Genomic DNA, 27,045 nt, shown 5'->3' with positions numbered 1-27,045 from the left:
GTGGGCCCTGATGGAAATCAGCTCTCCTCTAACCACCGCCTTCAGCGCTTCCCATACTACTCCCACTTAGACCTCCCCATCGTCATTGACCTCCAGGTCAATACATCCCGATACATCCCAATACATTTCGACACATCCCCTCACCCTTCCGCATACCCCCTCGTCCGCCAGTAGTCCCATGTCTAATCGCCAGAGTGGGCGCTGCTCCCTTTCCTCTCCCAGTTCCAGATCCACCCAATGCGGGGCGTGATCTGACATGGCTATAGCCGAGTACTCCGTTCCTGCCACCCTCGGGATCAGTGCCCTTCCCAAAACAAAAAAGTCTATCCAGGAATATACCTTGTGGACGTGGGAGAAAAAGGAAAACTCGTTACCCATCAGTCTGACAAATCTCCACGGATCTACTCCCCCCATTTGCTCCATGAATCCCTTAAGCACCTTGGCCGCTGCCGGCCTTCTCCCGGTCCTGGATCTGGACCCGTCCAGCCCTGGGTCAAGCACTGTGCTAAAGTCTCCCCCCCCCCCCCCCCCCCCCCCATTAACAGGTTTCCCACCTCCCGGACCGGGATACATCCCAGCATTCGCTTCATGAATCCTGCGTCATCCCAGTTCGGGGCACATACGTTCACCAGCACAACCGCCTCACCCTGCAATCTGCCACTCACCATCACATACCTGCCCCCACTATCCACCACTATGGTCTTAGCCTCGAACGTTACACGTTTCCCCACCAGTATTGCCACCCCTCTGTTTTTTGCGTCCTACCCTGAGTGGAATACCTGTCCCACCCATTCTTTCCTTAGTCTAACCTGATCCGCCAACTTCAGGTGCGTCTCCTGGAGCATAACTACATCCGCCTTCAGTCTCTTTAAGTGCGCAAACACCCTTGCCCTCTTAATCGGCCCATTTAAACCTCTCACATTCCACGTGATCAGCCGGGTTGGGGGGCCATTTACCCCACCCCCTCGTCGACTAGCCATCCCCTTTTTTAAACCATCTCCTTACCCAGGTCTCACGCACCCGTCTGTCCCCGAGACGGCGCCCTCCCGTCCCGACCACCTAGTCTCGTATCAGCTCCCCCTTACTCTCAGCAGCAGCAACCCAGTTAGTCCCCCCCCCCCTCCCCCTAGATCCCCCTCTAGCTTGATTACTCCCCCATTATTGCTTCCGGAAGTCAGCTAACTCTGGCTGACCTCGGCTTCCCCCGTTCATAGATTATCACAGAATTTACAGTGCAGAAGGAGGCCATTCGGCCCATCGAGTCTGCACCGGCTCTTGGAAAGAGCACCCTACCCACGGTCAACACCGCCAACCTATCCCCATAACCCCACCCAACACTAAGGGCAATTTTGGAAACTAAGGGCAATTTATCATGGCCAATCCACCTAACCTGCACATCTTTGGACTGTGGGAGGAAACCGGGGCACCCGGAGGAAACCCACGCACACACGGGGAGGATGTGCAGACTCCACACAGACAGTGACCCAAGCCGGAATCGAACCTGGGACCCTGGAGCTGTGAAGCAATTGTGCTATCCGCAAGGCTACCGTGCTGCCCCTTTGGGAGGTCCTTTGACCTCCCTGCGTGTGAGGCTCCCTTCCTTCCTGCGCCCTTTTTTCCCGCCATAGTTTCCATAGCGCGGGAAAATACCCGCGCCTTCCTCTCGGCCCCGCCCCTAATGGAGCAGTTCCCTCATTCCCCTTCCCTGTCCCCTTTTCCACCGGCGCCCACATTTCTTCATGTCCCCCACATCGGGGGGGAGAAAAAGAAAATTCCCCGTCCAACATTATTACACATTAGCCCTCCCCTCTCCCCACTTTATATTTCTGTGCCACCACCTCGCTACCCCTCTCCGGGCATCAATTTCTCAAGTCTAGTCCAATTTCTCTTCCTGAATGAATGTCCATGCCTACTCCGCCGTCTCGAAGTAGTGGTGTTTGCCCTGATGCGTGACCCACAGTCTCGCCGGCTGCAGCATCCCAAACTTGACTTTCTTCCTATGGAGCACCGCCTTGGCCCGGTTGAAACTCGCCCTCCTTCTCGCCACCTCCGCACTCCAGTCTTGATACACGCGTATCACCGCGTTCTCCCACTTGCTACTCTGTGTCTTCTTAGCCCAGTTCAGGACCGTCTCCCTGTCTCTGTAGCGATGGAACTTCACCACTATTGCTCTTGGTGTTTCCCCTGCCTTTGGTCTTCTCACGAGGACCCGGTACGCTCCCTCCACTTCCAGAGGGCCCGTTGGGGCCTCAGCTCCCATTAGAGTATGGAGCATCGTACTCGCATACGCCCCAGCATCCGCTCCCTCTGTTCCTTCGGGGAGACCTAAAATCCATAGGTTCTTCCTCCTCGAGCTGTTCTCCAGGGCTTCCAGCCTTTCTATGCACCTCTTGTGTAGTGCCTCGTGCGTCTCCGTTTTTACCACCAGGCCCTGTATTTCGTCTTCGTTCTCGGCTGCCTTTGCCTTCACTCCACAGAGCTCCATCGCCTGGACCTTTTGGGTTTCCTTTAGTCCCTCGATTGCCAGTAACATCGGTGCCAGCACCTCTTTCTTGAGCTCCTCCGCACATCGTCGGAGGAACTCCTGCTGTTCCGGGCCCCATACCATCTGGGCTCCCTCGGCCGCCATCTTGCTTCTCCCTTCTCTTCTCTACCGCTGCTCCAAAGGATCCGCCGCAATCCAGCCACTACTGTTGCTCCTTTCCATCCACACCCGGGGGGGACTCCTTCCTTTGTCACCTCACACTGGGTTTGGCCGCAAAAAATTTCCGTTGGGGCTCCCGATAAGAGCCCAAAAGTCCGTTGAAACGGGAGGTGCCGAAACGTGCGGCTTAGCTGGTCATCGCCGCAACCGGATGTCCTTAATAGCACTGTTGAGGACTCCTTCAATCACATTATTGGTCACAGTAAGAAGTCTTACAACACCAGGTTAAAGTCCAACAGGTTTGTTTCAAACACTAGCTTTCGGAGCACTGCTCCTTCCTCAGGTGAAGGCACTCACATTCACCTGAGGAAGGAGCAGTGCTCCGAAAGCTAATGTTTGAAACAAACTGTTATAACCTGCCTACTGACGATTGGCTGGGGACTAATGATTATCCCACAATCCTATGGGAGTATGAACTTCCCCAATGAGGGGGGCGGAGAAACTCCTACTATAAATAAGCTGGTCAGTCCAGGAACCAGGAGGAAGGAAGCAAGGGAAGTTACTGCTACTACTATGTATATATTGTTATAGTAAATAAACTTTATTATTTTGTATCCTTAAAACTCGTGCTGGATTCTTCGGGGCCTTTACAAAACTGGCGACGAAGGTAAAAGTGAATAGCTGTCTACACTGCTGGAGCCACCTCCCTGGATTTTTGTTGGATACAGGTTGGAAGTTGTTTTCTATTATACCATGCCTCTGTACGGACGTTTGGATGTTTTTGATGCTGCGCTAGAAAGCTGGAACCAGTACACGCAACGGATGCGTTACTATTTCCGGGCAAACAATATCACTGAAAACGAGCGCCAGGTGGTCATATTGCTCACCGCCTGCGGGCCGCATACGTTTGGGATGATTAGGAGCCTTACGTACCCAGCTGCGCCGGACACCAAAACGTTTGACGAACTTGTGAATATAGTGGGGCAACACTTTAACCCAACCCCGTCCACGATAGTCCAGCGTTACCGGTTTAATACCGCTGAGAGGACCCCTGGAGAATCCCTTGCCGATTTTTTATCCAGGCTACGTGGGATTGCGGAATACTGTGACTATGGTGAGACCTTGTCAGAAATGTTACGCGACCGTTTGGTTTGCGGTATTAACAATGCGGCCACCCAGAGAAAGTTGTTAGCGGAGCCAACATTGACTTTTCAACAGGCAATACAAATAGTCTTGTCCCGAGAGAGCGCAGAGCGAGGAGTACAGGAGCTACAGGGAATGGAAGTGCATGCATTGGGGCGAAACCCTTTCCGCCCAAAAACGTCCCCCCGCACTCCTGCGGTACCTTGGGCGAGGCAACGACCAGACCGACGCCAGTGGCCATCGGACATTCCTCCCCGAAGGGAGCCTTCTCCAGAGCCAATGGATGAGGAGCCATGTCCGTGTCAGACTTGTAGGCGCCGACCCCGTTGCGGACGGCGGTCCTGGGGACGCCAGAGGCGCCGTCGTTCCGACCGAAACTGGGACCAGCCCAGGGGCCGTAACTGGGACCAGCCCAGAGGCCGTACCTTCCGTGTGGATGAACCTGCGGCGACCACTCCTGAGGACGTGGAGACGGAGGACGACTGCCTGCAGCTGCATTGTGTGGCAGCTCCCCGTGTGGCCCCCATTAAGGTGACAGTACGGGTCAATGGCCACCCGCTGGAGATGGAGTTGGATACTGGCGCAGCGGTCTCCGTGATCGCCCAGAGGACATTCGACCGCATCAAGCAGGGTATACAGACCCTTACACTAACTGACTCACAGGCGAGGTTGGCCACCTACACGGGGGAACCACTGGACATTGCAGGAACTCCAATGACCCCTGTTGTCTATGGATGCCAGGAGGGGCGTTTCCCACTTATCGTAGTGCGTGGCCATGGGCCCAGCCTGTTGGGTCGGGACTGGTTGCGCCATTTGCGGTTGCAATGGCAGCACATCCTCCAAACAGTTTCTGGAGGGTTGACTGAGGTGCTAGGACGATACCCAGAGGTATTCCAGCCTGGTCTGGGGAAAATAAAAGGGGCCGTAGCCCGTATCCAAATTGAACCAGGAGCCACACCGCGCTATTTCCGGGCGCGCCCAGTGCCTTACGCTTTGCTCGAGAAGGTAGAAGGGGAGCTCACTCGTTTGGAGAGTTTGGGCATTATCAGGCCTGTCCGTTTTGCTGACTGGGCAGCACCAATTGTGCCAGTAATGAAGCCAGATGCCACAGTTTGCTTGTGTGGCGACTATAAACTTACAGTGAATACAGTTTCCCGACTCGACCGATACCCAATGCCTCGCATAGAGGATCTCTACGCGAAACTTGCAGGCGGACTCTCATTCACAAAATTAGATATGAGTCACGCCTACCTGCAGTTGGAGCTGGACCCTGCCTCCCGACCATATGTAACAATTAACACACACCGGGGCCTGTATGAATATACACGGTTGCCCTTTGGAGTATCCTCTGCCTGCGCAATTTTTCAACGTGTTATGGAGGGCATTTTGAGAGGTTTACCACGTGTGGCTGTCTACCTAGATGACGTGTTGATTACAGGGACGTCGGAGCAAGAGCATTTGGAAAATCTGGAGGCTGTCCTTAAACGCCTTTCGGAGGCTGGAGTCCGTTTACGTCACACAAAGTGCGTATTTCAGGCAAAAGAAGTAGTCTACCTAGGTTATCGGGTGGACCGCGAGGGTCTGCACCCCGTCGCAGAGAAGGTGCGTGCAATTCAACATGCCCCCACCCCGACTGACACTTCGCATCTTCGTTCTTTTCTCGGTCTCGTAAACTATTACGGGAAGTTCCTCCCCAATCTGGCAACTACGCTGGCCCCCTTACACCTGCTGCTAAAGAAAAATCACACCTGGGTTTGGAGTCAGCCGCAAGAAACCGCTTTCCGGCGGGTAAAGCAACAATTGTCGTCGTCTGGGTTACTAACCCACTATGATCCGGGAAAGCCTTTGCTCGTCACATGTGATGCATCCCCGTATGGTATTGGGGCTGTCCTGTCCCACAAGATGGAGAACGGGGCCGAGCGACCGATAGCTTTCGCCTCCCGCACATTGACTGCAGCGGAGAAGAAGTACGCGCAGATCGAGAAGGAGGGCCTGGCAGTGGTTTTCGCGGTGAAACGCTTCCACCAGTATGTGTACGGCCGCCATTTCACTATCGTGACTGATCATAAGCCCCTGCTGGGACTCTTCAGAGAGGATAAGCCGATACCGCCCATTGCTTCTGCACGGATCCAGCGCTGGGCTTTGTTGCTTGCTGCATATGAGTATTCTCTGGAGCACAAACCAGGTAGGCAGATAGCAAATGCCGACGCACTGAGCCGATTGCCTTTATCGACCGGCCCCATGTCGACCCCCACGACCGGTGAGGTGGTCCCAACCCTAAATTTTATGGACACCTTGCCTGTCACGGCATCACAGATCTGTGAGTGGACCCAGACGGAGCCAGTCCTGTCAAAGGTTCGGCACATAGTCCTGTATGGTGGGCAGCATAGACAGCTCCCAGGCGAGTTACGGGCATTTTCCTCCAAGCTGTCAGAGTTCAGCGTGGAAGACGGCATCCTCTTGTGGGGGACGCGTGTGGTTGTCCCGGAAAAAGGCCAGGAGCTGATATTATCAGACTTGCACAATGGGCATCCGGGCGTGACCAAGATGAAAATGTTGGCCCGGAGTTATGTCTGGTGGCCAGGCCTCGACACCGACATTGAGAAGGTGGCCCAAAACTGCTCCATTTGCCAGGAGCATCAGAAGCTACATCACTGGGAATGGCCAGGGCGGCCTTGGGCACGCTTACATGCAGATTTCGCAGGCCCTTTTCAGGGATCCATGTTCCTCCTACTAATTGACGCCCAGTCCAAATGGCTGGAGGTGCATAAGATGCAGGGGACAACGTCCTGCGCAACAATTGAAAAAATGCGTTTATCATTTAGCACGCATGGCCTCCCCGAGGTGCTGGTCACGGATAATGGCACTCCATTCACGAGTGAGGAGTTTGCTAGGTTGACAAAGATGAACGGCATCCGCCATATCCGCACTGCCCCTTACCACCCGGCTTCAAATGGGTTGGCAGAGCGTGCAGTGCAAACATTCAAAAGAGGCCTAAAGAAGCAGTCTTCCGGATCAATGGACACGAGACTGGCTCGGTTTTTGTTTACGTACAGGACCACCCCCCATACAGTGACTGGGGTAGCTCCCGCAGAACTCCTAATGGGCCGGAGACTTCGCACCCGCCTTAGTATGGTCTTCCCGGACATTGGCGCAAAAGTACGCCGCACACAAGAATGGCAGGGACCGGGATTGTCTCAGCATCGTCCGATTCGGCAGTTTGCGCCCGGTGACCCAGTATTCGTGCGGAATTTTGCTGGTGGTGCCCAATGGGTTCCTGGGGTAATCTTTCGCCAAACGGGCCCTATAATGTACCAAGTGCAAGCCCAGGGTCGTCTCCGGCGAAAACATGTAGACCACGTCCGGTCCAGAAGATCATCCCCGCAAAAGATTCCCCGCCCCCGGAGCTCAGTTCAACAGCGGCAAAGACCAGAAACAAGGGAAGGTAGTCCTCCAAATCTTCCACTGGTGCCTCACTCAAAGCCTGCGCAGGTCATGACGGGACCGAATGGGGACAGAGACGCTGACATGACGGAGGCAGCAGACTCTGACTCCGAGATGGAGACACAGGATGAATCAGAGGGGGAATCCTCGGGTCCACAGGCCGTGGATGTACAACCGCGCCGTTCATCACGGAAGCGCCGGTCTCCGTCTCGTTATACGCCGCCTGATCCAGCGCCGCGTGCAAATGGCGTCCGGCCTGCGGCCAAACGAGTTCGACGCCTTCCTTCGCCAGGGCCTACGGTGGATTCCTTGGACTTTGGGGGGGAGGGATGTTATAACCTGCCTACTGACGATTGGCTGGGGACTAATGATTATCCCACAATCCTATGGGAGTATGAACTTCCCCAATGAGGGGGGCGGAGAAACTCCTACTATAAATAAGCTGGCCAGTCCAGGAACCAGGAGGAAGGAGAAGGTAGCAAGGGAAGTTACTGCTACTACTATGTATATATTGTTATAGTAAATAAACTTTATTATTTTGTATCCTTAAAACTCGTGCTGGATTCCTCGGGGCCTTTACAAAACAAACCTGTTGGACTTTAACCTGGTGTTGTAAGACTTCTTACTGTGCTCACTACAGTCCAACGCCGGCATCTCCACATCATGGCTACCATCGACACTTTATTGATGACTGAGAATAAACTGATGAAGGAATGTATGGGTAGTAATTTGTTGGGTTGGATTTCTGCTTTGTATTTACGGGACGTACAATTTTCCATACTGCCGGGTAGATGCCAGTGTTGTAGCTGTACTGGAACAGCTTGGCTAGAGATGCAGCAGGTTCTGGAGCACATCCAGTACTATTGCCAGAATATCGTCAGGTCCCACAGACTCTGCAGTATCCAATGTTTTCAGCCATTTCTTGAAATCACGTAGAGTGAATTGAATTGGCTGAAGACTAGCATCTGTGATGCAAGGGACCTCCTGAGAAAGCAGAGATGGATTATCATGATGGCAATTCTGGCTGAAAATTGTTGCAAATGCTTCAGCCTCACCTTTTGCACTAATATGCTGGGCTCCTCTTGAGATATTTGTAAAGGGCTGCAGCCAGTGTTGCAGATAAAGGGGTGGGGGGGAAAGAGATATATCCAGAGGCACTCTCTCAGGACTTTTATAACTACTGAAGTAAAAAATAAGCTTAAAAAAAAACAAGCAGCAGATGCTAGCCCCAAAGGCACCCTCACAGCACTTTTATAACTTCTGAAGTAAAAAATAAGCTACAAAAATAAAACGAGCCACAGATGCTAACCATCATTGTGGAGAGCTGAGAGGATGGAGTGAAGCTCAAAGGGCATCCTGGGGCACTGACCCCCAGTCTATCAGCCTCCAGGCAGCACCCATGTTCCTGACATGGTGGGGTGGCAACAGGACCACTAGAATTTCCAGTCAGCCTCTGTTTAATGGCCTTAATTCGCCTTTTAATTAGCTCAGTTGGTTCTGCAACGAGTAACTGTTCCTCATGTGGTGTCCAGGAAAATGGCACGGTATCAAGATGATGCTGGCAACCAGTGATATTACAGGCCTCTTCCGCCTCCATTCCCGCCCCCTTATCAGGGTAAAAATCCTGTCCCTGCTGTCTTCAAAGTATTTTAAAAGGTGCAATTATTAGGTTTTGGCAGTGTGCGGGTGGGCCCGCGAATCAGGTTTTGGGCATGTCCGAAGCTTGGAAGATTCTGGCAGGGTTTGCTGTCGTTATGTTGGAGGTCCTGAAGGTGAAGGTGGTCCCGAGTCTAGATGTAGCGATCTTCGGAGTATCAGAAGACATGGGAGTTCAGGGGGCGAGAGAGGCCGATGTCTTGACCTTGCCTCCCCGGTAGCCCAAAGACGGATATTATTAGAATGGAGGGTCTCGGGAGCCCCTGAAACCAGGGGTGTGGATGAGTGACCTGGCAGAGTTTCTCAGGTTAGAAAAAATAAAGTTCGCCTTGAGTGGTTTGCCCGGATGTGGCAGCCGTTTATCGACTTCTTCGAGAAAAGTTAAGATGTCAGCAGGGAGTTGGGAAGTGGGGAGTGGGATGATGGCGTATTTTGTTGAGTTTGTTATTTGCAGCCTTGTTGGTTTGAGTTGGTTTGTGATTATGTTTGTTGTGTGAATATATAAATGCATCAATAAAATATGTTTTTTTAAAAAGGTGTCATTATGATTCTTTATGTAGCTGTGTTTTAAATTGCTGATTCTCCAGAAACAGTTGAAAAATATCCAACAGCCCCTTGAGCAGTTGAAGAGACAAACAGACAACTACTGAATATTTGTAAAACAGGAACTAGGATTTGAACATAGGAGAAGTAGCAAACGACAAACTGGGAGTAAATGAAACAGAAAGAGGGGGAAAAACAGCCAAAGCTAAGAAAAGAACAGAAACTATAAACATTAAAAGTTGAATCACAAGAATAATAATTGATTTCACAGCCCAATGTCCTTTTCCAGTTGCTGTTATAATCAGATTAGCATCTTTTTCACCTGTTAGAGGAAATATGATTCCACTACACATCAGTATCTGATCTAACCTGGCAGCAACTGGTGAAGGGGGTATCCAAAAATTGGGGGAAAGCAGACTTTATAGATACAAAGGTTAATTTGTGAACTTACAGTCCCAGTAGGTAAGAATCCATACCAAGATACTTCAAGATGTTTGCTTAAGATTTATAATATTAAGCGCTGCACGGTGGCGCAGTGGTAGCACTGCAGACTCACGGCGCCGAGGTCCCAGGTTCAATCCTGGTTCTGGGCCACTGTCGGTGTGGGGTTTATACATTCTCCCCGATGTTTGTGTGGTTGTCGACCCCACAACCCAAAGATGTGCAGGATAGGTGGACTGAACACGCTAAATTGGCCCTTAATTGGAAAAAATGAATTGGGTACTCTAAATTTATTTTTTAAAGATTTATAATATTAACTCATTTGACTATATTTGCATCTCAAGTCAAAGGACATTACTTATTTATATTCCTAACTTGCTCTTTGTAGTCATTTAAAACGGGCAAACCAGACCAGCTGGTGATGTGCAGTGGAATCGTGTCATCTGGAATAGGAGAAAAAGATCTGACTGCACAGTTAACAGAAAATGAAAGTTGGGTTCTGGAAATAAATTCTTCTACCTCAATTCTAGTGGGTTATGTTGGTTTAAACTATAAACTACAGTTTGATTTCTGATCTGATCTTTCATGTGACGGAAAGTCCCTTTTACAGGAGCTTCAGATTCTTCAAATTCTTTGCCCGAAGGCAGGTCCTTGGTGATAATTTGTTGATCTATTGAAAAGCGCCAGGGACCTGGGTTCGATTAAAGCCTTGGGTTACTGTGTGGAGTCTGCATGTTCTCCCAGTGTCTGCATGGGTTTCCTCCGCAAACTCTGGTTTCCTCTCACAGTCCAAAGGTGTGCAGGTTAGGTGGATTGGCCATGATCAATGCATGAGTTTACGGGGAATGGGCCTGGGTAGAATGCACTTTCGGAGGGTCGGTGTAGATTTGATAGCCAAATAGCCTCCTTCTGCAATGTAGGGATTCAAGGGATTCTTTTTTCTACCAGGGATGGGCGAAGAGAGAGACCCTGAGTCCACATCTGTCGGTAGAGGAATTGAAACCCGTGCTGTTGGCTTTAATCTGATCCACATGCTAGCTGTTGAAGTCAGATTTAGAAAGATTTTAGATAAAAGTACCCTGGCTTAGATGCCTGTATAACAGGCAATTTGTAGGAATAGATACTGTGTAAACAATGTGTATGATTTTATAACCTAAGAATTACTAATTTCAGAAAGGACAGACATACAATTAAAAATAAGTTACACAAAATGGCTGTTAGCTGAGTTAGCAATAATAAAGATACAAAATGGCTTTCAGCTGAATTAGCCACATTCCTGAACAAGCATTAGCTGGGTTAAGTTGCAAACTGGTATAAATAACAATTTAAATATAATGATGTGGCGATGCCGGCGTTGGACTGGGGTGAGCACAGTACGAAGTCTTACAACACCAGGTTAAATTCCAACAGGTTTGTTTCGATGTCACTAGCGTTCAGAGCGCTGCTCCTTCCTCAGGTGAATGTTCCTCACCTGAGGAAGGAGCAGCGCTCCGAAAGCTAGTGACATCGAAACAAACCTGTTGGACTTTAACCTGGTGTTGTAAGACTTCGTACTGTAATTTAAATATAGACAGCAGAGATAGTCAGGGTGACAAGGATGATTGATATTAAGACATTGAATGGAAACCGATATGGGAGATTCTAGGGGAGGCATACACAGAGAAGTATTGTTCATCCTCACCAGCCCGAGGTCTCCAGGTGCAGGCAGGAAAGATAATTTTAACAGTTAGTAGGAGTGACTTCTTCATGAAGTTAGGGGCTGGTAAGGTATGTCAAATTTAAGTAATGTCAAATTTAATTGGATATATAACTATTATGTAATGTATAAGCCATATTATTGGACAAGGTCCAGCCGAAATGGGCTGTGTAGCTGTTTTGAAAAATGTATAAGAATGGATGTTTCATTTGTTCGGTGGAGAGACGGTCTGGGTCTTTAACAAACGCCACCTCCCCGCTGGTGAAATAAACCGTTTGATGCGAGGACCAGCAGCCCCGGGTGTGGAGTGATTTCTTTTGAGATCCTCTCCTGCTAACACTCGCCGTCTGGTCAACTGAGCGAACCACTGTCGCACTCCTCTTACCCCACCCTGACCAGCTTTAATGGTTGTGACATCAGATCTGGAAAAATGTAATTTCTCCCCCTCTCGCTCACACACATACACCCATATATCGTGCATACACTCATATATCATATAGATTAGATAGAATAAATACTTGAAATTGAGTTTCGGAACAGAGAAAAGTTTGATATCCTGTCATGCATTCATCTTGTGTTGGACAATTGTCTGTTCTAGAAATTTGCTCAGAAATCAATTAACATTTGTTCTTCTGTGCACGTAGGATTTATCTAAAATATTTATCAAACCACAGCGGAGAGCATTATGCTTGGCTTCAATCATACTCCCAAAGGACAGAGGCACTGTCCTTTTAAAGGTGGTCAACAAGAGTAATACCAACTTAAATCACAGTGAACTTATGAAAACTAACTCAGCTTTTCTCTCCACTGATGCAGTCTAACGTTTCCTGCATTTTCTGTTTCTACTTCAGATTTCTAACATATACCGAAGTTTGCTTGTGGACTATCTTACAATGCAGAAGGAAGCCATTCGGTCATCGAGTCTGAACCGGCCCTTGAGCCCACACCTCCACCCTAGCCCCGTAACCCCACCTAACCTTTTTGGACACTGAAGGGCAATTTAGCATGGTCAGTCCACCTAACCTGCACATCTTTGGACTTTGAGAGGAAACCAGAGCACCCGGAGGAAACCCACGCAGACATGGGGAGAACGTGCAAACTCCGCGAAGATAGTGACCCAAGCCGGTATTCGAACCCAGGTCCCTGCCGCTGTGAAGCAACAATGCTAACCACTGTGCTACCGTGCCGCCCAGTAGATCCGCCCTAGCTCTTTATTCCAGATTTGTTATTTGCATTTTAACTTTCACTAGCTAGTTTGATATGACTATGCAAGATGTAATGTCACTTGACTAGTAATCAAGAGGCCCAGGCTAATGCTTTACGGACGTGAGCTCATATCTAACTAGCTGGTAACTATAATGAATAACAGCCACACGGTTATGATACCAGATGAACTACCTAGAGGTTGAGAGTTCAAAGCACACCAAGACAAGCTTGAAACGTAATTCAGTTAACCTAGTAATATGAGGACAGGCACCAGACAAATATAACTTAAAAATCCAACTGGCTCACTGATGTCCTTGTGGAAAGGGACGCACCCACCTTGCCTATATCGGATTGTGATCCGCACTTTTTGTTGACCCTTAAAAGTTCTCAGGGTGGGGTGGTACGGTGGCGCAGTGATTAGCACTACTGCCGACATCGCGGAAGGCCCAGGTACGATCCCGGCCCCAGGTCACTGTCTGTGTGGTTTGCACATTCTCTCAGTGTCTGCATGGATCTCGCCCCCACAACCCAAAGATGTGCAGGTTAGGTGGATTGGCCACGCTAAATTGCCCGTTAATTGGAAAAAAAAGAATTGGGTACTCTAAATTTATTTAACAACAAATTCTCAGGGTAATGGGGCATCGGATATAAATGTTGCCCAGAATTCACAAAATAATTGAAGACCAAAAGGACCTCATTCCAACCCAATGTCTCAAGGAGATATTGAGGTAAATGCACCTGTTTGTAATCTAGGCGGACACTTTGATACAGTACTGAGGGAGTGCTGTATGATATTTCCAGAAGTGATGTTTTTCATTTATTGTCTCCTCTTTCAGGAGGATAGTTGGAGCAGGGCAGTTTTCCTGGTGTCCTGGTCAACATTTAGCCCTCAGCTGACATTACACAAAAATAGATTCATTGGTTATTTTATCACATTCATGCTTGTCGGACTTTTCTATGGACACTGGCAGCCTTGCTTTTGTACATTACAACCCCCTCTACATTTTTGGAAATATATATTTTATTAGAGTTTTATGGGTAATGCAACAAACAGGGGGGGGGGGGGGAAAGAGGAGGAGGATAAAACCATACAAACATGGTAGAATTACATAACAAGGTACACATCTTTATACATAGCGAAATCAGGACTTGCAACACAGCTCACGGAAACCTTACACGAGCAGGTCAAACAGGGCATAACCTATAAATTTCAAATAGGTGTCTCACAATAAGGGGTCCAAAATTCACTAGACTCTGGGGTGGTCCCGGCGGATTGGAAATTAACAAATGTGACACCATTGTTTAAAAAAGGAGGTAGGCAGAAAGCGGGTAATTATAGGCCAGTGAGCTTAACTTCGGTAGTAGGGAAGATGCTGGAATCTATCATCAAGGAAGAAATAGCGAGGCATCTGGATGGAATTGTCCCATTGGGCAGACGCAGCGTGGGCTCATAAAGGGCAGGTCGTGCCTAACTAATTTAGTGGAATTTTTTGAGGACATTACCAGTGCGGTAGGTAACAGGGAGCCAATGGATGTGGTATATCTGGATTTCCAGAAAGCCTTTGACAAGGTGCCACACAAAAAGTTGCTGCATAAGATAAAGATGCATGGCATTAAGGGTAAAGTAGTAGCATGGATAGAGGATTGGTTAATTAATAGAAAGCAAAGAGTGGGGATAAATGGGTGTTTCTCTGGTTGGCAATCAGTAGCTAGTGGTGTCCCTCAGGGATCAGTGTTGGGCCCACAATTGACATAGATGATTTGGAGTTGGGGACCAAGGGCAATGTTTCCAAGTTTGCAGATGACACTAAGATGAGTGGTAAAGCAAAAAGTGCAGAGGATACTGGAAGTCTGCAGAGGGATTTGGATAGGTTAAGTGAATGGGCTAGGGTCTGGCAGATGGAATACCAATGTTGACAAATGTGAGGTTATCCATTTTGGTACGAATAACAACAAAAGGGTGGAAGGTGGAGAAATGGATCATCGTGAGGTTATCTGTGGACTTGCGGTAAAGCGAAGTGTTGAGGGGACCGTCCTTGATGGAGATGGGTGTGACTAAGAATGCAACTGATTTTGGACAGTAGTCTGTGGCAAGTCCACGGATAACCTCACGATGCTCCACTTCTCCACCTTCCACCCTAAACACATTAAAGAAGCCATCCCCTATGGACAAGCCCTCCGTATACACAGGATCTGCTCAGATGAGGAGGAGCGTAACAGACATCTACAGACGCTGAAAGATGCCCTTGTACGAACGGGATATGGCGCTCGACTCATTGATCAACAGTTCCAACGCGCCACAGCGAAAAACCGCACCGACCTCCTCAGAAGACAAACACGGGACACAACCAACCTTCGTCGTCCAGTACTTCCCCGGAGCGGAGAAACTATGACATGTTCTTCGCAGCCTTCAACATGTCATCGATGAAGATGAACACCTTGCCAAGGTCATCCCCACAGCTTGCCTTCAAACAACAGCTCAACCTCAAACAAACCATTGTTGAAGGCAGCAAACTACGCAGCCTTCAGAACAGCGACCACGACACCACACAACCCTGCCATGGCAATCTCTGCAAGATATGCCAGATCATCGACATGGGTACCACCATTACACATGAGAACACCACCCACCAGGTATGCGGTACATACTCGTGAGACTCGGCCAACGTTGTCTACCTCATACGCTGCAGGAAAGGATGTCCTGAAGTGTGGTACATTGGCGAGACCATGCAGACGCTGCGACAACGGATGAACGGACATCGCACGACAATCGCCAGGCAGGAATGTTCCCTTCCAGTCGGGGAACACTTCCACAGTCAAGGGCATTCAGCCTCTGATCTCTGGGTAAGCGTTCGCCAAGGCGGCCTTCAGGACACGAGACAACGCAAAATCACTGAGCAGAAACATATAGCCAAGTTCCGCACACATGAGTACGGCCTCAACCGGGACCTTGGATTCATGTCGCATTACATTCACCCCCCCACCATCTAGCCTGGACTTGCAAAATCCTACCAACTGTCCTGGCTTGAGACAATTCACACCTCTTTAACCTGGGGTTGTCCCTATCTCTGGATCTGTAAGACTTAATTACCTGCAAATGCTCGCATTCAAACCATTGTCTTGCATCTTTGACTTTGTCTATATATATGTTTCTGGAACCCACCTCTTCATTCACCTGAGGAAGGAGCAGTGCTCCGAAAGCTAGTGATTTGAAACAAACCTGTTGGACTTTAACCTGATTATTCTTTTGCCTACTGTGTACGTTCCGCAGAAAAATACTTTTCACTGTACTTCGGTACATGTGACAATAAATATCAATATATCAATAGTTGAACTGCTGCCTTTAGGGATCTATGTTCCTGTATGCCAAGATTTCGCACTTCATCTATCGCTCTTAGTGTATTCCCTATTCCCATTTATTGTGTACACCCTAGAACTGTTTGACCTCCCTAAATGCATGACCTCACACTTCTCTGTGTTAATTTCCATCTGCCACTATATCGCCCACTTTACCAATTCATCTATATCTTTTTGAAGATTTTAGCTATCCTCTACACTGCCACCACTCAGCCAATCTTTGTGTCATCTGCAAACTTCCCAATCATGCTCCCCATGTTCATGTCCAAATCATTAATATATAACACAAACAATAAGGGTTCCAACACCAAGCCTTGTGGAACACCACTTGAAACAATTTTCCAACGGCAAGGGCAGCCATCGACAATTACCCTTTTGTTTCCTGTTACTAAGCCAACATTTATCCAATTTACCACATTGAAAGCAGCACTTTCTTGACCAATCAATAATAGTGGGAACCAAGACATCTGGCTTTGGCATAAACAGCGGCACATCAACAGAGTAAAGCATGGTCTTATGTTGCACCCCCATCCCCCCCCCCCCTCCCTCCCCACAAAATCCCAAACCAAAGGCTTCTGTCAAATAGCATCTACCAAAGATTCTATAACCAATGCGAACAGCAAGGGGTTTAAGGGACACCCCTGTCTGGTCCCCCTCTAAGTCTCAGATCTATAACGATTCATAAGCACTGCTGCCAAGGGCCTATGAAGCATTTTTCACATTAGAACTGTTATGGATCAGGGTTTAGAGAACCCCAAAGTGTATCATGGAGTTCACCTGACCCACAACTTTAATAGATTGTTGTATGGGGAGCACACGGCCCACTCTACAGGTATGGTACAACAGAAATGGAAAAGTATCTTAGCAACCATTAATTCAAAGATAACACACAAAGAATACAACACTAAGTAACCTGTATGCTGTCCTTTTACACCCAAAAGACTTAACAAACCTTTAAACAGGAGCATATCAGAATTTACATTCAATACTGAAAACATTTATAATTCTGAATTCACCAAATGATTAAGAGATAGTCCTTCATAGCAGAAAGCTCAACAATACAGCTGCTTTGGCTGACTTCAGCTGCAACACACTGAAAAACAAGACCAAAAAGACAGACACACCCAAGCTTTTCTCAAAGTGAAACTAAAAAGCAGAACCAGAGATCAGCTCCACCCACACTCTGACATCACTGCAGTAACATGAGCAGCCAAACATTTCTTAAAGCGACAGTCTCATGAAACCTTCCCCCCCCCCTCAGAAAAAAAACAAACCATCAACTTCAAGATGGTTTCATTTTTCACCTTTTCACCATCCTTTAAGAAATGCACACAGTAAATATATTTTATCATTGCAAAAAACAACACACGCAAACAGGTATAATAATAGTCCTTTTTTTTTGTTCTTCTTCTTCCTCCAACTGAAATTCCTTCCCGATTGAGTCTCTTTGAACAAGAAGGTCACTGCATGATCTGTCCATTTCTCTAAGCCTCAGCATTTCTCTTTAAAGTCAGATACTTTAGTTCAATCTGATCACAGAATCGCTTGCAATTCTCCAACACAGGAGCGTTGGTTATCACAGCTTTCAGGCAGTCAAATGCCTGTTGAGAGTCCACTGTCTGCTGAAAATTTCGACGTTTCTTCAGCAAGTCCATCAGTGGAGCAATCACGAGATAAAACATTTGCACAAATGTTCGATCAAATCCACTCATGCCAAGAAATCGCATTATTTCCCTTTGTCTTGAGGGTATCGGAAACTCCAAGGAAAGTGACTTGGGCTTTTCCAAATTCACTTTTGGCTAGGTTTATCACCAAACCCGCCTCCTGAAGTCAATCGAATAACTCCATCAGATGTTTTGTTCTGTCCATGTCTGGATGAAAATTACCAGATCGTCGATGTATACCGCACAATTGGGTAATCCTGAAACAACCTTGTTAGTTAACCGTTGAATTGTGGCTGGGGCGTTTTTCATGCCAAATGGCATAACTTTGAATTGGTATATACCATCTGGAGTCACAAAAGCTGAACTCTCCTTCGCCCTTTCGGATAAAGGTACCTGCCAGTAACCTTTAAGTAAATCCAGTTTAGAAATAACAGCTGATTGTCCCAATTTCTCAATGCAATCCTCCAAACGTGGGATAGGATAAGAGTCCGTTCTTGTAACTGCATTAACCTTTCTATAGTCCACACACAACCATTGGGTACCGTCTGGTTTAGGCACCATCACTATGTGTGAGCTCCATTGGCTGCAACCCACTTCAATTATGCCATTTTTAAGCATACTCTCAATCTCTTTCTTAACCCTTTAAAATTGGCACAGGTTAAGTCTATATGGATGTTGTTTGATTGGAACAGCATTTCCCACATCTACATCATGAGTAGCCATTTTAGTACTTCCCAATTTATCTCCACAAACCTGCCCATGTGATATCAATAACTCTTTCAGGTCAGTTTGTTTTTCCTCTGGAAGATAACTCAGCAATTTATCCCAATTTTTAAGAACATCCTCATTTGCCAATTTAATTTGAGGTATGTCAAATTCACAGTCATCTGGATTTGATTCGTCACTTTGAGTTAGAATCGTTAAAACCTCCTCCTTTTTCTCTCCTTCCCTTTCAAAGTACCTTTTAAGCATATTCACATGACACACTCGGTGATTCTTCCTTCTATCTGGTGTTTTTACCACATAATTTACCTCACTTAATTTCCTTTCAATCTGATAAGGTCCACAAAACCTAGCTTTTAAAGGTTCACCTACCACTGGTAACAACACCAAAACGTTATCCCCACTGGCAAAACTATGAACTTTGGATTTCTTGTCTGCTACCCGTTTCATCACGTGCAACTTTCAAATGTTGTCTAGCCAATTCACCTGCTCTATTTAATCGTTCCCTAAAATTTGACACATAATCCAATAAGTTCTGATTTCTCACTCACCAATTTTTCCTTAATCAATTTAACTGGTCCTCTTACCTCATGACCTAAAATTAGTTCAAAAAGGACTAGATTTGGTTGAGTCATTCGGTGCATCCCTAATTGCAAACAGGACAAATGGAATTCCTTTATCCCAATCCTCTGGATAATCTTGACAATAAGCCCTCAACATTGCCTTTAATGGCTGATGCCATCTTTCTAACACTCCCTGCGATTCTGGATGGTATGCAGTTGATTTAAATTGTTTTATTCCTAAGCTATCCATAACTTCTTTGAATAACCTGGAGGTAAAATTTGATCCTTGATCCGATTGTATTTCTATGGGTAGCCCATATCTAGTAAAGAATTTAAGTAACTTCTCCACAATCTTTTTAGCTGTAATATTACGTACTGGAATGGCCTCTGGAAACCTAGTAGACACATCCATTATCGTCATAAGATATTGATTCCCACTTTTTGTTTTAGGAAGCGGTCCTACGCAATCAATTAGGATCCTTGTAAAAGGTTCCTCAAATGCAGGAATGGGTATTAAGGGCACTGGTTTTATCACTACTTGAGGTTTCCCTATCACTTGACATGTGTGACATGATTGACAAAATTTAACTACATCTTTATGTAGTCCAGGCCAATAAAAATGTTTTTGTATTTTAGCTTGAGTTTTCCTTATTCCCAAATGACCTCCCACTGGTACCTCAGGTGCAACTCGCAACACCTCCTTTCTATACCCTACCGGCAATACTACTTGATGAACTTCTGCCCACTTTTCATCCGCCTGCATATGTAAAGGTCTCCATTTTCTCATCAAGACATCACTTTTACGGTAATAATATTCTGGTATACACTCAGATACCTCTTCTGTATATGCTGATACATCCGTTTTATTTTTATATCTTTCTGTTGTAACTCCACCAATTTTCCTGAACTAAAAATATCCGCCTCATCCTCCACCTGTTCTTGTTCGTTTTCAACCATCTGATCAAAAATCGTTTCTGACAATTGCACTTCAACGTTATCTTCACTCTTTGATTTCTCCTCTTGTTTTAACCTGTGATTTAGCGACCTTGTTACCACACAATCCGGAAAAATCCCAGGATATTCGTCCTTCAACACTTCAGTTGTCTGATTTTGTATTGGCTTATAACCACAGTGGGCATCACTCCCACCTGCGATCCAGCTATATCCTTACCCAAGATAAACTGTATTCCTGGACAAGATAATTTCTCTATTACTCCTACTACCACTTCACCACTTCACTCACTGGACATTCCAACCTTACCTTATATAATTGAACACTACATCTCTCACCCTGAATTCCACATATTACCACCTTTTCTGTCAACATTCTTCCCAACCTACATAACTCCTCATCTCTTACCATTAAAGATTGACTAGCTCCCATATCTCTTAAAATTGTGATTTCTTTACATACTCCTCCTGATATACATGAGTAAACTTTACCCACACAAGTAAATTCTTTAAAGAGATCTGGCACCTTCTTATCAATCACCTCTTGATCAGGCTGTACAATCTTTTGCACCTCCTTCACTTCACTAGGGCTTTCCTTTACCACTTTAACAAACCCTACTGTCTTATCCTGTTTTCCCACATCAGCCTTTCCAGTGCTTTTCTTCAACCACCAACACTGTGACTTTACATGGCCTAGTTTATTACAGTGAAAACATTTGAAACTTTTCATTTCTTTTCTACCCTCCTGGATTTCTTTTTTAATCTGAGGTACACTCTCCTTATTATCTCCCATCAGATCACCTTTACCTTTATCACTTGAGTATTTCTCATGTCCCCAGTTTCTATCCCTCACAGGCTGAAACTGATGTCGGAAACCAAGCTTTGATTTATGAACTAATTCATAATCATCTGCCATTTCTGCTGCTAATCTTGCAGTTTTAACCCTCTACTCTTCCACATGAGTTCTCACTACATCAGGAATTGAATTTTTAAACTCCTCCAAAAGTATAATTTCTCTGAGAGCTTCATATGTTTGATCTATTTTCAAAGCCCTTATCCACCTATCAAAATTACTCTGTTTGATCCTTTCAAACTCCATGTATGTTTGACCAAATTCTTTCCTTAAATTTCTAAACCTTTCTCTGGAGGCTTCAGGCACTAGTTCATATGCACCTAAGATGGATTTTTTCACCTCCTCATATGACCCAGATACCTCCTCCGGTAGTGATGTAAACACTTCACCAGCTCTACCTACCAGCTTTGTTTGAATCAGTAACACCCACATGTCCTGTGGCCATTTCATTTGTTTAGCTACCTTCTCAAATGAAATGAAAAAGGTTTCTACCTCCTTCTCGTCAAACCTTGGTAATGCTTGGACATATTTAAATTGATCCCCACCACTCCTTCGACTATGACGCTCTTTCTCACTATCCTCATCACTATCATCCAACTGTACATTTCCCTTTTCGTCTGCCAATTTTAACCTACTGTCATGTTTCATGGCCATTTTCTGAAGTTCAAACTCTCTCTCTTTATCTTTTTGCCTGATCTGCATCTCCCTCTCTTTTTGTTCTGCTAGGGCTACTCTTTCTTTTCTCCTTTTTTCTCTCTCCTTTTCCTCTCGCTCTCTCTTTCCTTTTCCTCTCTTTAGTATTCAAGTTGCTTTAATTCTTTCTCATGTTCCATCTGTTTAATTTACAACTGAATTTTTGCCATTTCCAATGAGTCAAACTGTATCTCAGGCAGCTTTAAATGCATAGCCACCGCCATAATTACCTCATCTTTTTGCATTTTGTCAGGTAATGTTAACTGCAATGTTTTTGCCAAATCTAACAGTCTGCTTTTAGTCCGTAAGGTACTGCATGTGACCATCTCCACCCCCAAAAACTTCTGAGCCTCTGAAAGAGCCATTGTCCACAACACACTCCCTACTTAAACTAGAATGCCACACCTGAAAACCAAACACAATGTGCTCACCCCTCACTGTCTTTAAGTTCACTAAGCCAATCCAATTTGCTATGGGTCAGGGTTTAGAGAACCCCAAAGTGTATCATGGAGTTCACCTCACCCACAACTTTTAATAGATTGTGGTATGGGGAGCACACGGCCCACTCTACAGGTGTGGTACAACAGAAATGGAAAAATATTTTTTAAAACAAAAAATGTTTATTCTATGAACTCAAGTTAACCTTTCTAAAACAAACAGTGAATATCTTAGCAACCATTAATTCAAAGATAACACACAAAGAATACAACACTAAGTAACCTGTATGCTGTCCTTTTACACCCAAAAGACTGAACAAACTTTAAACAGGAGCACATCAGAGTTTACATTCAATACTGAAAACATTTATAATTCTGAATTCACCAAATTAGTAAGAGATAGTCCTTCATGGCAGAGAGATCAACAATGCAGCTGCTTTGGCTGACTTCAGCTGCAACACACTGAAAAACGAAACCAAAAAGACAGACACACCCAAGCTTTTCTCAAAGTGAAACTAAAAAGCAGAACCAGAGCTCAGCTCCACCCACACTCTGACATCACTGCAGTAACATGAGCAGCCAAACATTTCTTAAAGTGACATTCTCATGACAGAACATAGAACAGTACAGGCCCTTCAGCCCACGATGTTGTGCCGACCATTTATTCTAATCGAAGATCAACCTAACCTACACCCCTTCGTTTTACGTCTGTCCATGTGCTTGTCCAAGAGTCGCTTAAATGTCCCTAATGACTCTGACCACCTCTGCTGGCAGTGCATTCCACGCACCCAGCATCTACCTCTGACATCTCCCCTATACCTTCTTCAAATCACCTTAAAATGTTGTCCCCTTTGTGACAGCCATTTCCACCCTGGGGAAAAGTCTCTGGCTATCCATGCCTCTCATCACCTCGTACACCTCTATCAAGTATTCTCTCTGCCTTCTTCACTCCAGTGAGAAAAGCCCTAGATCCCTCAACCTTTCTTCATAAGACATGCTCTCCAGTACAGGCAGCATCCTGGTAAATCTCCTCTGTACCCTCTCCAAAGTATCCACATCCTTCCTATAATGAGGCGACCAGAACTGGATACAATATTCCAAGTGTGGTCTAACCAGGGTTTTATAAAGCTGCAGCAAAACCACGTGGCTCTTAAACACAATCCCTTGGTAATGAAAGCCAGCACACAATACGCCTTCTTAACATTACATAGCGTCAAATTTAAATTAATTTTTCTTCAATCTATTCACTGAAATGAGAAGGGAGCTATCACATTGCATATTTACTATAGAAATCTTTCAGGCTGTTCTTTTCATCTTTGTGAACACAAATCAAACAAATCATTTCGTTCCAGAATTAGCATAACATGATTAGCATGGTTTTATTATTTAGATAGCATTTTATATCATGAGATGGAACTATTGGGAATTATCTTTAACATACTTGCGTTAGGCTATTTGTGTTAGGCTATTTCAAAATCAAATTGATTGCTCGTCCATTAAATTCATAGAGATCATCTGACTTTCATTCTCACATCCAGTCAATTACCAATTTAGTAGCAGCTCTAAGTGCAGAATGTGAATACAATCTCAGTTTAATAGTTGATATCTCCTTCAATGTTTATGGCAGAAGTTCGGAAAGTAGTAAAAATTAGAACAGAAAAGATTTGATAGAGTAACTTTCCTGTGGCAATAGGATGGATAACTGTAGGACATAGATTAGCAACAGAGCCAGAGGTCGGTAATATGAGGATTTTTTTAAAAACACAGTGAGTTAGTTGTTGTGACCCGTACAGCACTGCCGAAGGGGTAGTAGATGCAGACTCAATAGTAACGTTCAAAAAAGTATTGGATAAAAACTTGAACAGAAAGGAAATGTCACGCTATGAGCAAACAGCCAGCACAGGATTAATGTGCCGAATAGCCTCCTTTTGTGCTGTTCCAATTTCTATAATTCTATGAAGCAGATTAGAACAACAAGGACACCTACGTCAGACTGCTATTCATAGGCGACAGCTCTACCTTCAACACCATTATCCCGACAAGACTAGTAACGCAACTCTGCAATCTTGGACTTGAACCCTCCCTGTGCAGCTGGATCATTGACTTCCTCATCAACAGACTGCAATCTGTCAGGATAGGTAAAAGCACCTCCTCCACAATAGTTTTCAACACCGGGGCCCCGCATGGATCTGTACTCAGTCCTCTACTGTACTCCCTATACATTCACGACTGTGTGACAAGATTTAACTCCAATTCGATCTGTAAGTTTGCGGATGATACGGCTGTGGCAGGCCATATCGCAAACAACGACGAGTCAGACTACAGAAGATAGATCACTTGGTTGCATGGTGTTCCAAAAACAACCTCTCTCTAAACGTTGGAAAGACTAAGGAACTGATCATCGGACTACAGGAAGCGAAGCACGACTCCCCCCCCCCACCCCCACCCCACCCCCCCTCCCCCACAACACCACACCCCCCCTCCACACCACCCCCCCCCCCCACCACCCCACAACACCACACCCCCCCTCCACACCACCCACCACCCCTGGTCCACTCACGTTGATGCAACAGTCAAGAAAGCCCAACAACGTCTTTAGTTCCTACGGAAGCTAAAGATGTTTGGCATGTCTGCATCGACTCTCACAAATGTCTACAGATGTGCCATAGAGAGCATCCTATCTGACTGCATCACAGCCTTGTATCGCAACTGCTCGGCCCAAGATCGCAAGAAACTTCAGAGTGTGGTGAGCTCACCCAACGCATCACACAAGCTTGTCACCCTCCCATTGATTCTGCACACACCTTCCGCTGCCTCAGGAAGGCAGACAGAGACCCCTCACACCCAGGCTTTGTTCTCTTCCAGACCCTTCCATCAGGTAAAAGATAGAAGTCTGAAGACCCGCACATCCAGACATAGGAACAGCTTCTTCCCCACAGCTACCAGACTCCTCAACGATTCCCCTCTTGGACTGATCTTCCCAGTAAGAACACCATTATGATGCCCTATGCTGCTCTTGCTCATTTTTTGCTTTGTTTGGCCCTTGTTCCGCACTATAGCCAATCACTATTTGTTAACGTACCATTGGTCAATGTACTCTGTCGATTATTCTTTTGTCTACTATGTACGTACGTTCCCTGGGCCGCAGAAAAATACTTTTCACTGTACTTTAGTACATGTGACAATAAAAATCAATCAATCGCAAAAGCAGACCTGAACCAAGAACAAGCCAGGAAGTATGTTCATCGCAGGAAGCCGGATACGAATATGCTTCTGAGGCATTGGAGGGATGTCTGCAGTGCAGCAAGAGGCCATTTGTCCCATTGAGTCTGCACCGACCCTCCGAAAGAGCATTCCCCCGCCCAACCCCTAACCGCTGGACACTCGTGGGCGTTTTAGCATGGCCAATCCAGCTACCCTGCACATCTTTGGACTGTGGGAAGAAACCGGAACACCCAGGGAAACCCACACAGACACCCAAGGCCGGAGCTGAACCCGGTGCCTGGAGCTGTGCTAATTACTGTGCTGCCCATAATGATTGAGCTGTAGTTGTACCATCTACAAGATGCCCGTGATTATGGGGTCAGAAACTCAGGATCAAATGGGGCAGCAGGATTGGGATGGAGTCATAGACCGAGGGAGATTTGTGGCAGGGACTGAAGACAATGGATTTGGGCTTCCAATTATTTAATTAGAGGTAATTACTGCTCGGAACACTGGGCGTCTGAGACAGTGGAGTCGAGAGGTGGTGAGGGCGGGGAGGTCGAGTTGCTGATGTTTCGTTTCTGGATAAGGGAGGGGCATCCGAAGCAACGTTACGGGAGCAGGAAGAGAAGGCAGGCTAGTCACACTGTGAGGTCAGGTTAATGATGTACACGGATATTATTAGTACGATCAGATCACAGGATCGGCAACCAATTGATGCCCACCATGATATCCCAATGAAACTGTAAATAATTACTGATCATTAAACGCTGTTTAACCTGATACATTAAACTGCAAATTCTCGCGTATTCCCGGCATTTTCTATACATCTGACAAATGAAATAATTTATAAACAACTGGACTCCCGAAGAGATCGGCCCTTGGGATTGCCGACAAAACTGATGCAGAAGGAAGCGCATCCCATTTGCGGCTTGGCCCCGCGGCTTCACTCCGGCCTAAAGGACACAATGCGGAGCGTGCTGAGAGCCAGCGGGGCTGCCCGGGGACGGGGGATAACCCGCAAACGCTGCCAGCAGCTCCTGGCTCGGGCTGTGCTGCGCCGGTTCGCTCCGCATTCTCAATGTTACCGTGTTTGCAACTTCCGTCAAATCCCGGGCCGCCGCTTACCTCCGCTGTTACCGCATTAGGCCAAGAATTCCCACACGAACAACAAATTCTGACAAGAGGAGGAGGAAGACAAATGGGGAACATGAGAACCACAAATTCGGCGAGGGAGCTGCCTCTGACTTCCGCAATATTTGGGTGGATTTGATGGACGCACAGAGGGGGTTGGGCCCTGGCTGTTGCCACTCTGCCGATCATGCTTCCAGCACTTCTTAAATCTACCTTTACCACCAGAATGATTATTTTTTTTTAATGTTAACAACAAAAGGAAATTGATACATGCCGTCATCCTTAAAATCATGTCTTGTTCTACTTACTCCTGAAGTATTTTTTTTAAACAGGAGGGCAACGTTATGGGTGGAATTACAGAATTGTTTCTACTTGATGGGCTTTTCTTATTGATGTACTATCAATTAAGAGACGAGAGTAGAATGTAACCGAGGCTTTATTACACAGAGATGTGTGGCCTCCTACAGTAGCTTACAAAATGGCTGCTGTTCGGAGAGCACTACACATTTATACCCTGCCTACTGGGCGGAGCCAGCAAACAGGGATCTACCCCGGTACCTGTAGTACAGGGGCCTTAATACCCATATATACAATATAATACAACAGTGGTGACTACCACATTCACCCCCTGTTAAAAATGAGTCCAGCGGGGGAGGGGGGGGGGTGGAAAACTATATACATACAGATTGGTTT

At 46.3% G+C, this 27,045-nt stretch overlaps 1 protein-coding gene across 2 annotated transcripts in view; it reads right to left on the bottom strand.

The window, feature by feature from the left end:
* Positions 1 to 26,791, bottom strand: part of enpp4 (ectonucleotide pyrophosphatase/phosphodiesterase 4) — a 56,158-nt gene extending 29,367 nt beyond the window's left edge. The window contains exon 1 of one of the 2 annotated variants that reach the window (XM_072499086.1): positions 26,347 to 26,791. In XM_072499086.1, coding sequence (XP_072355187.1) covers positions 26,347 to 26,541 — 195 coding nt within the window. In that variant the 5' untranslated portion in view covers positions 26,542 to 26,791. Of the gene's footprint in view, positions 1 to 26,306 lie in introns of both variants that reach the window. The other variant, XM_072499087.1, reaches the window with a different exon arrangement.
* Between the last annotated feature and the right edge of the window lie 254 nt (positions 26,792 to 27,045).

The sequence above is a fragment of the Scyliorhinus torazame genome, chromosome 4 (genome assembly GCF_047496885.1).
Source record: "Scyliorhinus torazame isolate Kashiwa2021f chromosome 4, sScyTor2.1, whole genome shotgun sequence".
Lineage (NCBI taxonomy): Eukaryota > Metazoa > Chordata > Chondrichthyes > Carcharhiniformes > Scyliorhinidae > Scyliorhinus > Scyliorhinus torazame.
This window is presented reverse-complemented; position numbering and strand designations above follow the sequence as displayed.